A 15,114-nucleotide genomic window follows, 5' to 3' on the forward strand; every position below is an offset into this window, starting at 1 on the left:
ATTTTGCCTAAGCTCTCCTAACATTAAGGTACAGAAAAATACGTGAATAACAAAATACTCAGTTTTCAAACTTTAGCTAGAGGGAAAAACTCAGTCTGGAAGAAAATAATCCAAGAACAGAAGGAAATTCCTTCATAAAAGATTTGTAGAAGAGTTTAATAAGAACATGAGTTCAAAAACAAGAAAAAGAACAAGAGTTCAATAAAATATCACAAAAATGAGATTTAAGAAAACATGAGTAGATAAAAAGGATAATTGCAGAATTAAAAATACAAATTGACTTAAATAATATTACCCAATATTAAACAGACTTGGCAATAGTCACAGTGCAGTTAGAAAAATGAGATTAAAACAAGAAGTGAGACTATAATTACAGTGTGGAAAATATTTAATAAAATTAAATTTAAGTAGCTAGTGTATTGAACAGGGCAGGTATAGAACATTTCCAACATCACTGAAATTTCTGTTAGTCAGGGCTGGTCTAGAAAACAGGAAAACATTTATTCATCTAACATTTAAATTGTTCACTGTATGACGTTTTACAACTCTCAATGGTACACATGATATTTATATCAATAAGGATATATTCTAGTTCAGTGTAGAACAGAAAAATAATTTTAAACCTCAGACACAAAAAATTTTATTGGAAATTGAGATCTTCAGCTTAAAAGGGACATTCAGTGTTACAGGGGAGAAATAATACAAAGCAAGAGATATAGATATAGCCCATTTAAGTTATTAAACTGCAAAGATGAAGAATTATTCACTCGTTCAGTCAGAAAAAAGCAAATCACCTACAAGAGTGGAAGGCTTCAGACTTCACAGCATCATTCCCTGTCTAAAGACAGTACAACAGCAATGTCTACCAGCTTTTAAGCTAGTAAAAATATTATGAAATATATACAACCAATGTATTGGTTGAATAAAAAAGTATTTGAAAATATGATCCATGTATTTACTTCCTCACAGAGCGCTTGATTGACTACACTATGTAAGTAAACATTTCCCATTACTCTGTATTCCTTTCCTCTTTTTTTTTTTTAAGTTTATATCACTACCCTTCTAGAATGTACCTCCATAAAAGCAGAGACTTGGTTTATTTTACTCACTGCTTCATCCCTGGTACCTTCTTGGCACTGTTAAATGAGTGCAGGTATCAATTTTTTAAAAACTCAAGAATGGCAGAACTGTGCTAAAAGCACCCATGGTAAATCCATTTCAAAAAAACCCTAAAACTAAATAACTCTGTGTGGTGCAGACAGGAATGCAATTCTATAAACCTTGACAACATAAAAATAATAGGGGAGAAAACTAAACCTGGGGCTGGGAGAAAGTGCTACATGCTAATTTCCTCATTTTTATAGGAGAGAAGGAAAGAGAAACTGATTTCATTGAAAACTGAAACCCATAAAAAGGAGCATAGTGATTCCAACATCTTAATGTGCTTCATAATCACATTTCTAATTTTAGAAGGGAATGTGTCAGGAAATAATATCGCTCAAAGTAAAGAATCATTGATCAGTTCAACAATTCTTTCAATTTTACTTCATTTTTGTTTTATAAAGTAAAATGTTAATTTTTCAAATATTAATAGTATTTTAATATCTACTATTTTGATTGAAGTAGTTTGTCTAGCATATCCATGTATATACATAAGTTTATGCTGGGAATGCTGTTTAATGATTATTGTAGGGAAGTTTGATTTTGTAATTTTTTAAAATTTTATACCTTTGTCATAGCTATATTTTTTTAATTATTTCTTTTCTATGTCTTGAAGCTTATTAATCTTTTTTCCTTCAATGTCTAATCTGCTGTTCCTTCTGTCCAGTGTGTTTTAAAAATCTCAGACGTTGAAGTGTTCATCTCTAGAGTTTCATTTGGGTCTTTTAAAAATGGCACCTGGGTGGCTCAGTTGGTTAAGCAACAGCCTTCAGCTCAGGTCATGATCCTGGAGTCCCAGGATCAAGTCCCGCATCAGGCTCCCTACTCGGCAGGGAGGCTGCTTCTCCCTCTGACCCTATCCCCTCTCATGTGCTCTCTCTCAATCTCTCTCTCAAATAAATAAATAAAATCTTTAAAAAAAAAAAGTCTTTCCTATCTATATGCTCAATCTTTATTGAACACATGGACTATAATTATAATTGATTTTTGTCTTAGTCTAACTATATTTGTATCATTGCTGCATCTCCTTTTTATAGGTCATATTTTCCTGTTCTTTTTCATGCCTGGTAAGTTTTTTATTGGCTCCAGATATAGTGAATTTTAACATGTGGAGTGCTGGATATTTTACATTCCTGCAAACATTCTTGAGTTCATTTCTGGGATTCAATAAAGTTACTTGGAAACCGTTTGATCACTATTAGGCTTACTTTTAAGCTTTGTCAGGTGGAATCAGAGCAGATTCTTTTCTAGGGCTGATTTTGCCTCACTACTTAATGGTCCATGAATTACAAGGTTTCTCCGCTCTGGTTGGTGAGACTATGGACTTTTTCTGGTTCTATGTGAGTTGTAGAAATTGTTTACCTTGCTCCTTTTGAGTGGCTCTCTCACCAGTTTTGGGTAGTTTCCTTATGTCCATGTTCTGATCAGTACTCAAGAGATGCCTCTACAGGAACACCTGGGTGGCCCAATCGGTTGAGTGTCTGCCTTCGGCTCAGGTCATGTTCCCAGGGTCCTGGGATTGAGTCCCATATCGTCTCCTTGCTCAGCAGGGAGCCTGCTTCTCCCTTTGCCTGCTGCTCCCCCTGCTTGTGCTCTCTCTCTGACAAATAAATAAATAAAATCTTAAAAAAAAAAAAAGAATTGCCTCTACAGATCTCTGGAGCAGATCTCTCTCTGTGCACCTCTCTTCCCCTGTATTTTGCCACATGGCCTCCTTGAACTCCTACCTTGTCTCTTCAACTCAAGAAGACTATTGGGTTCCTGTTTTCTACATTCTGCACTGGATATTTCCTTTTTTTTTTTTTTAATTCAAGTATAATTAACATGCAGTGTTTTATTAGTTTTTAGGTGTATAATATAATGACTCAATACATTGCCTACTATTGTCAACTCAAAATATATGGCTCTGAGTATTAAGTTAAGGCAATTATTTGACTAAATTCCTATAATCAAATGTTTATTAAGTGCTTAACATGCAGCAAACACCATTCTTTGCATTTCACATTTTTTACTCATTTATTCCTTACAGAAACCCAATGAAATGAATGCTGTTATCTCTATATTTCAGATGATAAGTAGAGACAGAGAGGTCCCATATGTGGTCAAGGTAACCACAAACACAGCTATTAGTGTGTAAAATCAAGATTTGGACCTAAACAATATGGTTGTAGAAATCAAACTCATAACCACTATACTGTATTATACCATATGCCTCACAAATATTTATTTCCATTGAAAACATAAGTTATTTTATATTTTATAAGATACTAATGCTTTGCTGGGATGATGGATTCAGAGTTTAAATGATATAACTAGGGCGCCTGGGTGGCTCAGTCGTTAAGCGTCTGCCTTCGACTCAGGTCATGATCCCAGGGTCCTGGGATCAAGTCCCACATCAGGCTCCCTCCTCGGTGGGAAGCCTGCTCTCCCTCTCCCACTCCCCCTGCTTGTGTTCCTGCTCTCGCTATCTCTGCCTCTGTCAAATAAATAAAATCTTTAAAAAAAGAGAGAGATTTTATCTGCATTTAAAAATAAATAAATAAATAAATGATATAACTAGTTTCTGATACCAGCATAAATTAAAGTGTGGTTCTCTTTGGAGGCCTTTTAGTAGATAACTAAAATATATGATGGTTAATGTATTTTCCATCTGATTAGTTGACATGATTCTAAGCATAAATAAATTTGATTTTGCAAAGTAAAAGTTGTAATTTAGACTAATTTATGTCATAGCACAAGATTATGTTTACTAATCCAGCACCCCATGTTATCTTTATGATTTTTACACACACACACACACACACACACACACACACACACACACGTTTTTTATAGCTACTCCCTGGGTCAGCTTCCAGAAAAGAAAAGATAAAATTGGACTTCAGTGTCTCTTTACTTAATGAGATTTTAAATTCTATCTTCATTGTTAAAAGAAGAGACATAGGCTTTCAGGTACAAAACTAACATTTGATAAGGGCAAAATAAATGTCTTATTGTTGTTACTTCACTGATTATTTAGGTGAATGAGTTTTTTGAATTCTAGTATCACAAACCAGTAAACAGATTGCACACATGCCTTATTTTTACCTTGCAGCAGACATAACAATAATTACATGTAATACATAAATGCTAATTCCAGACTTTGCTTTAAGTGTGTGTATATATATATATATATATATATAGAGAGAGAGAGAGAGAGAGAGAGAGAGAGAGATCATACCTCTTGTTGCAGTAGCATTTGGTTTTTGATAGTGTAAAAATTTGAATATTTTCTTTAAATTCTAGTTCATTGCTAAAAAAAACTTCACACTATTATATATACCATTTTCCTCTGTTTTAGAAATAGCCATGTTATCATGACTGTATGCTTTGATCAGTTTTGAGGCATCAAGGTCTTGGAAAGTTCTAGTATTGCTAATATTATGATTTAAGAAAATTGTCACATTTTTTAATCACAGATGTTCAGTAATGTGTCATTCTGTTTTCTTAGGAACTTCCTGCACCATTACTTGATGATAATTATAAAAAAGACTTAGATGAAGATATATGTAATCATCAAACACCAGACTCTAACATTAAGATGAAAATAGCTTGGCGTTACCAGTTATTACCCAAGATGGAGGCAAGTCAACATACAAATTATTTCTAAAATTTGCAAATGTATTTGTTTTCATTTTATAGAATCTTTTATGGTATACCTGTTATTTTTAAAATGCACTACAATATATATTTTCTTATTGAAATAACTAGATATTTTATTTGTATTTTATCAAGATGATATTTCTTAAAAAAATAAAATTATGGCAAATTGTTTTTTTACCAATATAGATTTCACTTCTTCCATAATTTCCATATAGAATCTTTTTTTCTAGGGTTGCAAGCCAGGAAAAGTGAACTCATTAATCTATTTCTATCCAGCTTGGTTACCTGTAAATAATCAGCCTAAGTGGTAATTCTTTGGAATTACTGTTTTTATTCCTATACATTTTCTATCATTATATTTTCAAACTCAACTATCTGATAACCTCATCTGTCCAGTATATACTAAGAGATAGGAAGTGAAGGGAAAATTTCTGAGAAAACAAATGTCAGTAAATCTGCCCACTAAAGCTTATGAACTTTGCTCCTGGTGAAGGCTCTGTTCATTTATTAGCTCCTTTATTTGTTTACTTATTTTTCAGAACACTTTAATGTCTACCAGACATCATATTGGTAGAAAAGAGAGAAATTCTAATCTGAATAAGACACAATACCCATAGCCTACCCTTCCATCTTCTACAGTGACATCACTGTTACCTTCCCCAAGGACAGATACGTTTGTAACACTCCTTAACTGTAAATGCCTAATTTGATATATTGTTTCCACTGCCTCCTCCTAAATGCATGGCCGACTGTCAATCATAGAACCCTTCTGCCAAGCCTAGACAACGCCTTAGAATTCTCTGCAATATTCAGGGTGGTCACTACCAGCTAATATGTGAGAGTTAGTATGTGAGGTGAAACCTATTTGTAATTATAAGCCTGCAATATGAAATACAAACTTATTGAGATTGTATATAAGATCTATACAACCTGATCCAAGCCTACTTTTTAGTCTCCTTCTGTGTGAGTGTAAAATACTATATCCACCCATCCTATGAGAGTTGCTCCTTGTAAATTGCTTATATTTCTGCTAGTAATGCTTTTCACTTTCTTATTCACCAGTTCAGCCTTCTCCAAGTGCAAATATTACTACTATGACAGCTTTTCATACATAATTATCTCGTTTCTTATTTTTGTGTCCATAGCTCTTCATGTATTTTAAAGTACTTCTAACATTATTTTATAGGTAATTGTTGCTATAACTCTTTTCTCCATCAGACAGAATTCTCTATGAGGGCAGAGAGCCTGTTTTATTTTCTCTCATATCTCCAGCATCTATATTAATGCCCAATACCCAATAAATATTTGGTGTGTGATAAATGTATTTATACACTTATACAGTCTGCAAATACTGAGTATCACCTGTTTATTAAGTATAAACTATGGTATAATAGGTACATATTAAGCAGTGATAAACTGTTCTAATTTAGATGGGAAAGCTATTTGAATAATAAGATTTTTAAGTGTGATTTAAATGACTGTGAACAAACTACAGACTAAAGCAAGGTTATTTGCAACTGATAGAATAAGGAATAAAATTTCCTTATATACAAAGAACTTCTAAAATGAATAAGGAATAGTCTACCAACCCAATTTTTAAAATGGGTGGAAATATGTAAAGGAAATTTAGGTGGCCCTTAAACATACAAACACAGATGCCCAGCTTCAGTTACAATAAGAGAAATGCAAATTAAAACTGCACTGGCAGGGGCGCCTGGGTGGCTCAGTCGGTTAAGCATCTGTCTTCAGCTCAGATCATGGTCTCAGGGTCCTGGGATCAAGCCCCACCCAGGGAGCTTCTCCCTCTGCCGCTCCCCCTGCTTGTGTCTCCCTCTCTCTGTCAAATAAATAAATAAAATACTTTTAAAAAAAAATGCACTGACCTGCCAGTTTTCTCTTACAGGTTGTCAATAACCTAAAATGTTTGGTGAGACACTAAATTATCAAGGGTGTGGGGAAACTAGTACTTTCATACTTTGCTGGTGGAAATGTAAATAGGTACAATTTCTGTGGAGGGTGTTTTGGTAGTATCCTTCAGAATTACAAAAAAACACATACCCTTTGATCCTTTTGGGGATTTACATTATGAATATATTTACTCATATGTAAAATGAATATATGATCTATGTATGTAGCATATTTTTAATAACAAAAGATAAGAAATAAACTGAATGTCCATCAGGAAACACTTGGTTAAGTAAATTACAGTATATGTATACAGTTGAATATCATTTCATGTGTATTAAAAAATAGAGGGAAGCTCTGTGTAGCCAGTTGTTGCAGGCATAGCCTAGCTTGGATGTGATTGAGAACTGGGTATGAGGCCAGAATAAATGGAGTTATTCTGCTTAGGAAAATGTGAGTAGAGTGATAGAGATTAAAGCAGACAAGGAATGTCGGACTAGTACTTGAGAACCCTAATGGCAAAGAACTTCATTCATGTCTTTGAGCTGGCAGTTTCATTTAAATTCCTTAGCTTAATGGTGACTCTTTTGTAAAGAGTGACTATATTCTAATTTTTCTACTGGTATGTTCTGAAAGTCAATAATGAACAGAAGTTCTAAGTTAAATTTAGCTTTCTTGTAGAGACAATATGCCAGTCCAGTTGTAGTTATATAAATCACTTGCATCTTGCCTTTACTTTATTTTCACTCTAATCTCAGCTATGTTTTAGTTTTTTTCACTGGTCACTAACATTTTTCAGGTGAAATTGTCAATGAAGATGCAAATAACTGAAACTTTAAGCCTTTTATTTTTTACTGCTTGTTACAAAATCTGTTTAAAGTTGGGGCAAAAGTTCTTTGTTTCTTATATTGTTTCTTTATATATTATAATTACGAGTGCTATTCCTGGCCCCTTTACATATAAGTGAATAGTCCTTATTCCACTCTTCTTTCTAGAGTGTGGTGTGGCCTGCAGTTGTTTTGATTTTCTCTATGGAAGTAAATTTCTCAGTGGTCACATATTAACACATAAACCCTTGCTCTTCTTAAAATGATCTTTCCCAGATGACTTACTCTCCCATTTTCTTGAGTTCTCCGCTAAAATATCACTTAATCGGGAATGTGTTCTTTTCTCAGTCTCTACAAAAAAAAAAAAAACACACTCTCTCTCTCTCATCTCCTTTCACTGTCTTATTTTTCTTCAGGGCATTTATCATCACCTACCAGATAATATCATCTATCTCCTCCTACTAGGCTGTGAGCTCAGTGAAAGAAAGGGGTTTCAAATATCTTGTTTTACTGGCATATAGTGGGTGCTCAATAGTTATTTGTTGAATATATGAGTGAATGAATTATATAGTATGTGAATTAAGTGCAAAACTGAGTTAAGTTGCATTAATTAATACAAGTAAATAATAGCTTATTTTGAATGTACCGTCAGTGGTCAAACTTAAGTTTATTGGTATTTGTAAGTGAACTCTGTCAAGTTTACAAAATAGAATCTTCTGACTTCTTTGCTTTTCTTTGAAATGTCACCATCATGTATATTTGCCTGTCACAGAAATTTTATACATGAGGATTTGTCAAGACTGATATCATCTACTTTATAAATCTAGATTTTACTTTGCCATTATTAGTTTAAAAACAACAAAACCCTGGGTTTTCTGTGTTCTACCTGAGACAAAATATAGTTAAAACTGTTATGAGCAAAGATTAAACAAGTAGTCCAAAACTAGCTTTGTCATTTTTCAGAGATACCTTTTATTGTAAGTTGCCACCAGTTCCCAAGAGTGTAGTCACATTCCCACTTAGGGAATGCAGACAAGGATAGGAATACGCACACCTAAGTCAGTAACAGTAGTTCAGTAAAGTATAATGCAGTGCTGCTTCTAGTTGGAGAGGTGTGTAGTTTTACAAAGGCCCCCTTCCCTTGGCCTGTGATTTTGATTTTCTCTCTTAGGTGGGTCTGTTCTTTTTTTCCCTATCCAATCGTCAATCCTATTCCCTTTTCACTCCAACAATTGGTAGCTTACAACATATTCTGAGACCTAATTTCTTCAATATTGTATATAGTTCTATTACCAAAGCCTACAGTGGCTCTACCACTTCATGGTAGTGTATTAGATCTTTATTATATTAAATCCTCATTACACTTTGGCTTTCTGTCTTAGTGGTTCAGCCACAGTAGTCCTTCTGCTTGATGTGTGCATATTGCAGGTGACAACAGATACCATTTTTCGAATGAGGTAATGTAATTACAAAGGATAGTGGTAGATCTTCTGATTCTCTAGTGAATCATGATACAGTAATAATACCATTTATGTAGTGCTTTACAGTTACAGAATATTCATTGCCGGTATTGCATTATATTTTCACAACAGCCTAACAAAATAGTTATTATTGGTGGTTAAACTGAGGCTCAAAGTGGTTAGTTAACCATGTGGGTTTTTGCTTTCTATTATGCCGTACTGAGAAACAAGAAATGATAACAATAATAAGAAAATGTCTTATTTAGACTGTTTATTTGTGGTGCAGCTTTTGTCTGAAAGTTTTGTTTCTTTCTAACATACTGAAGGTGAGGGATGGTATTGTTTTATTGTTCTGTGCTCTTTCTGGCCCTTCATCAGAATTAGTTTTCCCTTATCATAGTAAATTTTTACTGAACCATTCCATTATTCTGTGTTCCACAGTTGACAGAGGTAAAGGTTAGTCTGTGACTGTGAAACGGAAGTTTTTTAATGTAAAACTAAAGCAACATGTTCTTATCAAACTGAGTAAAACTGACTAGTTATTGATGATATTTTGATTTTTTTAATGTGTCTTTTTTTTGTGGAGTTGACAGTTTTTTTGTAGAGTATTATCAGACTTAAAGCATTTAGTTATCTTTTTTCAGAGAAAATATTTGAAGTCTTTGTTTTATAATTCTAAGCCTCAAAAGATTTCACAGGATTTTAAAAAATCTGATTACATTTTAATGCTTTGTGTTTGGGGTAGAAAAAAAAACCTTACAAAATTGTTTTTCCTATAAGGGTATATTTATTTTTCCATTTTCATTTTTATTGAAGGATTAAAGCTTTTCAACATTAATAAAATTTTTATTGTCTACCTGGTGAAGATTTTAGTTGCCATATTTACTCTTAATTTCTAAAAAAAATTAATAACTTAATTGTAATAAGAAAAGCTTCCAAATTTATTCTTACATTTTAATGAATTATTTGTGTTCTATATGTAAACTGTCACAGCATGAAATCAATTTTCTGCCTTGATTCATCCCAAATCTGAGATTTCTATCACATTAATATTATAATTAGAAACATTAATAGAGACGGCAACTTAAAAAGCATACTTTGCTTCTTGGCAATTTAGCATATTTCTCTGAGTGCCCAAGACTTCAAGAACCTTCAGTGCACTAATAAATTTATTAACTCAAACTTAAAAGAAGCGAAAAGTCTCTCTTTCTTTCTCTCTCCCCATGGCCAGTCTGCTAAAATAGATTATTCATGCTTATTTGATTCAGGTAGGCTTTTGCAAGCTTCCCTACTAGGCCTGGGAATGTGGTACATTGAGGCCTTTTCAGAGGCTTCTGACATAGACCAAGCTTTTATTGCATGGTGTTTTATTATTACCAAATCCTAGTCTCCACCCAGTTTGTAGGCACTCTGCTTATTCTTTTGAATCAGGAAAGGTTATCACCTACCTTAATCCATGGAGCAGTGTGGATTAAGGACACCAGTGTGCCCCAGGATTCTCAAAGAGGATCCTGGAAACTTCTTGTTTCTTCTTTTTTGCTTGTCTTTACTAAATTCTATTGGGCCTTAGGAGGATTTGCATCTGAAATGGGCAACCTGGTGTTTTTCTCAATGAAGACATCAGATCAAAGTTCAGTTAGTCAAGGCCTTTCTAAAACATTAAGGGGGCTTGGACTTACACAATAAAAAGATGAGCTCTAGCAGAGATTGCAGTAAAAACATTCTGAACTATAATCCGGATAAAGAATAGATTATAGGCCAAAGAACAGACCTTGTTTAAATTGCTTTATACTAATAACTTTGCATTTAAAAACTTTACCCTATTTTTAAGAAACGTACTTTAATATCTCATAATTTATTTGTTAATACTGCCATGGTAAATAGATAAATCATGTTTTAGGAACCATACTTGTATGTATATTGTATTGAAAACATTAGGTTGAGCTGATTGATAGGTCTCTTTCATTAATGAAAATAAACAGTGTCTTACGGAGGGGTGAACAGTCATTTTACTTAGAAAATAAAGGCCAAACCCACAGACTCTGAATCTGAGAATACTATTTCTATTAGACTTCAATTACTTTTATTTTATGTTACTGTATAATTTTATGTTGGTAGGCATCCAGTTTAAGAATATTAATCCTTTAAGTCTTAAAATGCAAATATCTAGTGTCAAGGAAATGTCGGTTTATCTAAATTGCAAAGTTGTCAGTTACTTAGTAAAATAAAGAACTCACTCCATAAAGTTCTTCTGTTTCTGCAGATTATCTGCAGATTATCTGTTTTGTTGAATGTTCTGAAATTTGTCTGTTTTGTAGTGTTCAGGACAGTGAAAATTATGTAAATTTAGATTAGAAACTATTGCCAGGTGGAATCTGTCAGTAGTTCAACTCTGGACAGAGGTGTATATATATTTCTAATATGTTGAATCAGCACAGAGTCCATTCAAAGCAATATAATGAGAATGTTCTATTACTAGGCCTTTACTATCCTGTGTAAGTAAATTCAGCATCAATAGTTACTAGAGTTTCTTATGAGAAAGATAGTTTGTTGGAGAAATTGATAATAGCACAAAAGAGGAAGTATCAATGAACTAATGTTATGTCAGGTTTCTGATTTATCTAATGTAGTTTGTATACATTCTCCCTTTTAAGCACGTGCCTTGTTCCCAACGGGAATACCCAAATACATTTTATACTATAAGTTTAATTTTAAATTTGTAAGAAATTTTGAATATATATATATATACACACACACACTGTCTTGTGAGAATTTAATTTTTAAATCATGCTCAGTTTAACATATTTAAATAGCTAGTTTCTTTTGGGCCCCTCACCAATGATTTCATTGGCTTAAGTTTTCATTAGTTCTTAGCAATTCCATATTTAATTTGTCATTTAAACCTGGAACCTTTAAAAAATACTTAAGACATGTATATTAAATTTTTTTAACTTAGGAAGGTATACAGTAAGAAAAGCAAAGAAGTGTTTGAATTCTTATCAAATTTAGGGAACCACTAGCAGCCAAGAAACATGAGAGAGGAAAAGGTTAATTTCTAAGTTATCATTTAAAATAATAAAAGTTGTATGCTTCTTTCAAATTTAGTAAGTCCGTGTATATAAGCTCTTCCTGTCAGCATTAAAATGCACAAATATATCAGTATTTTTCTGAATGTAGTTCAAATACACTGTAGTTTAAAAAAAAAAAAACGGTAATTTTTTAACAACCAGTATGGCTTTTCTTAACAGTCTGGACCAGTATCTTCTTCAAGATTTGGTCACTATTATGATGCATCAAAAAGGATGCCACGCGAACTAATTGAGACTTCAAAATGGCATGGATTTTTTTTTCCAGAAAAATTATCTTCAACTCTTAATAAAGAACCATGGTAAGTTAATGGATTAATTCTGATTTCACAGGTTAACAGAATGCATTTCGTAGGTTAACAGAATGCATTTTTACCACATTCTTTGAAAGAATGCATAACCAAAGGTACATATCCTAATAATCATTGTTTTCTATATAATATGTAACCTGAATTGTACATATGTTTCATAATATTTCTTTATATGTGGTTTTCTTTTTCTGGTCCTGTAACTGTTGGATGTGCTGTTTTTCTTAATTTGCAGTTTGAAAAGTCTAGATACCAAAAATATAATACCTGCTCTTTTTATTTTCAAGAAAATATGGAATAGTTTTTAAATCAGGGTCTTTTAAGCCCTAAATGCAGATAGATATCTAAATACTACTTACTGATAATAATAGCAGTGAAAATAGTATGAAGTACTGCTGTTTTTCAGTAAGTGTTATTTCAGAAATAAACAGAAAGTGTATGTTTTCCAATATTTTATTTATTAAGGCTTTCTATTTCTAGTTATTCTGTAAATACAGCAATCTGTATTTTTTTAGGTTGCCTTGGAAGAATTCAGAGGTTTTTTTGAGTTTATCATGAAGAGTTTTAAATATTAAACCAACACATGCTTATAGTGCTACTAACTTTATTAAGGTAAAACTCTGTCAATTACAGTACTTGACATTGAATAATTTATAAAGTGTTAAGAATATGTAGTTTCAATTATTACTGCAGTTGAATCAAGGAAAGTAATCCATGAAATAGGTTGTTGCCTCTCTTTTCTTTCATGTTGTAAAACAATTATTTTCAAAGTGAGATGAGTTATTACATGGAGATTTAATACAGGAAGTTGTGAACTGACATGACTTACAAATCTAGAGTCTCTTTCCAGGAATATTACTTGAGAATTTCGTGAAGACTATCCTATTTATTGTTATTAAAGCTCTTTCAAAAAACAAAAAGTCTTCACTTCATTATGGTTTTTCCATTCTGTGGCTTGAGACTTACCAAAAGTGGTGCTTTGATGTCTTAGTGTTAATAGCAACCATTAATGAATGACTTCTGTGTGTGTCGGTCACTCCGCTATGTATTACATTTGTTACCTAGTGCAATCCTTGTATGAATCTTAACAAAGTATGTATTCCCCTTTTCCAGAAGATACTGAAATTCACAGAAGTTATTTATTTGAGGCTCAACTATTAAGTGATAGAACCAGGATTAACCTAAATCAGATCCCTCTCTTTTTGCTTTACTGCTTCAAGAGGCATTGCTGTCCTTTGCCTTTACCTTCCTATGTTATGAAGGAAAGAGCACTGATAAAGAAATAAAGAAATCTGAGTTCTGACTGAGTCCATCCTACCGTTAACCTTGGGAATTCCCTTAAATTCAGTGAAAATAAATATCTGTGAAAAATTGGGGTAGGGGGATACCATTTGTCCTACCTACATCACTAATATTTTGTTAAGTTTGAATGATTATATTGATTATACTATAATCAATATATCAATCGTATTAATTTTTGCCATTCACTAAACCAGACATACATATACTTTTATGGCTTGGGAAATAATTTCTCCTTGATTTCTCAAGTAGTAAATGGTGGAACCCAAATTCAAAGTCAGTTCTTTCTGACTCAAAATTCTGTTCGCTATAATGCTATACTGCCTCCATTCATGGAGTACTTAAGGAAATAAAAAAAATATAAAGTGTCTATTAAGTATAATGTAAGTAAATTAAAAATGTGTTACTTTTGTAATTAATATTTTAAGAATAAAACATATTTAGGGGGACCTGGGTGGCTCAGTTTGTTAAGCATCTGCCTTTGGCTCAGGTCGTGGTCCCGGGGTCCTGGGATCGAGCCCCACATTGGGCTCCTTGCTCAGTGGGGAGCCTGCTTCTCCCTCTCCCTTTGCCTGCCACTCTGCCTACTTGTGCTCTCTCTCTCTGCCAAATAAATAAATAAAATCTTAAAAAAATATATGTTTAAAAAAAAGAACAAAACTTTTTTAAGCCCCAAAGTACAAGGGTTTTGTTCATTCATTCAGCAACTAAAAGAAGGAGGGAATTAACATTTGTTAAGAATACCTGTTCCATGTCAGGCACTGTTCCAGGCATTTGACCATAGGATATTTCATCTGCTCCTCCCACAACCCTGAAAAGTAAGTAATATTATCCCCATTTTTTAGGAGCTTGATGTCAGGGATGCTAAGTAGCTTTCCCATTCTTTCAGGCTGTTAGTGACTAAGTCTCTGACCCAAGCCCAAGTCTTCAAAACCTCTGCTTTTTATTCTGGGCCAGGCTGCCTCCATTTGCTGTTGTAGTAAATGGACAGCACGTGAAGCCAGGTGCCAAGAAAAACTACACCTTGAGCAGCCGTGAGAATATAGTCCTATAGACTTTAAAATATGTGTTTTTTTTTTCAGAGTGTTTTTTGAGAACTAGCGGTTTTGCACAGAATAGGAAAATTTATAGATTTTAATTATCAAGGCAATATTTCATTTCATAGCAGTTAACTGATAATTCATTTATTTCATATAAAACTTAAATGCTTAATTAAATGTAATTAAACTTTAAACATATAATTAAATTAATTTTGAAAATGAGTACTTACCATGTGAGATTTAATTTATGAAAAGCATGTGCTCATTTCACTAAAATGAACTTTACTGGTTCATTTAGAAAACAATAAAGCTAAGCTTTACAGTTGTCTATACTTTTCCTGTAATTAAGACTGGAGGATATAGCTGTGTCCCACTATCATATGTGA

The 15,114-nt window shown here is 33.1% G+C and overlaps 1 protein-coding gene across 4 annotated transcripts in view; it reads left to right on the top strand.

Annotated features, from left to right (window-relative positions):
• ELP4 (elongator acetyltransferase complex subunit 4) overlaps nt 1-15,114 on the top strand; it is a 253,090-nt gene that overhangs the window by 57,225 nt on the left and 180,751 nt on the right. For all 4 annotated transcript variants that reach the window (XM_027577883.2, XM_035722875.1, XM_035722877.1 and 1 more), the window contains exons 4-5: nt 4,652-4,783; nt 12,244-12,383. In XM_027577883.2, the coding sequence (XP_027433684.2) occupies nt 4,652-4,783; nt 12,244-12,383 (272 nt within the window). The remainder of the gene's footprint in view (nt 1-4,651; nt 4,784-12,243; nt 12,384-15,114) is intronic.

Source organism: Zalophus californianus, chromosome 11 (assembly GCF_009762305.2).
Source record: "Zalophus californianus isolate mZalCal1 chromosome 11, mZalCal1.pri.v2, whole genome shotgun sequence".
Taxonomy (NCBI): domain Eukaryota; kingdom Metazoa; phylum Chordata; class Mammalia; order Carnivora; family Otariidae; genus Zalophus; species Zalophus californianus.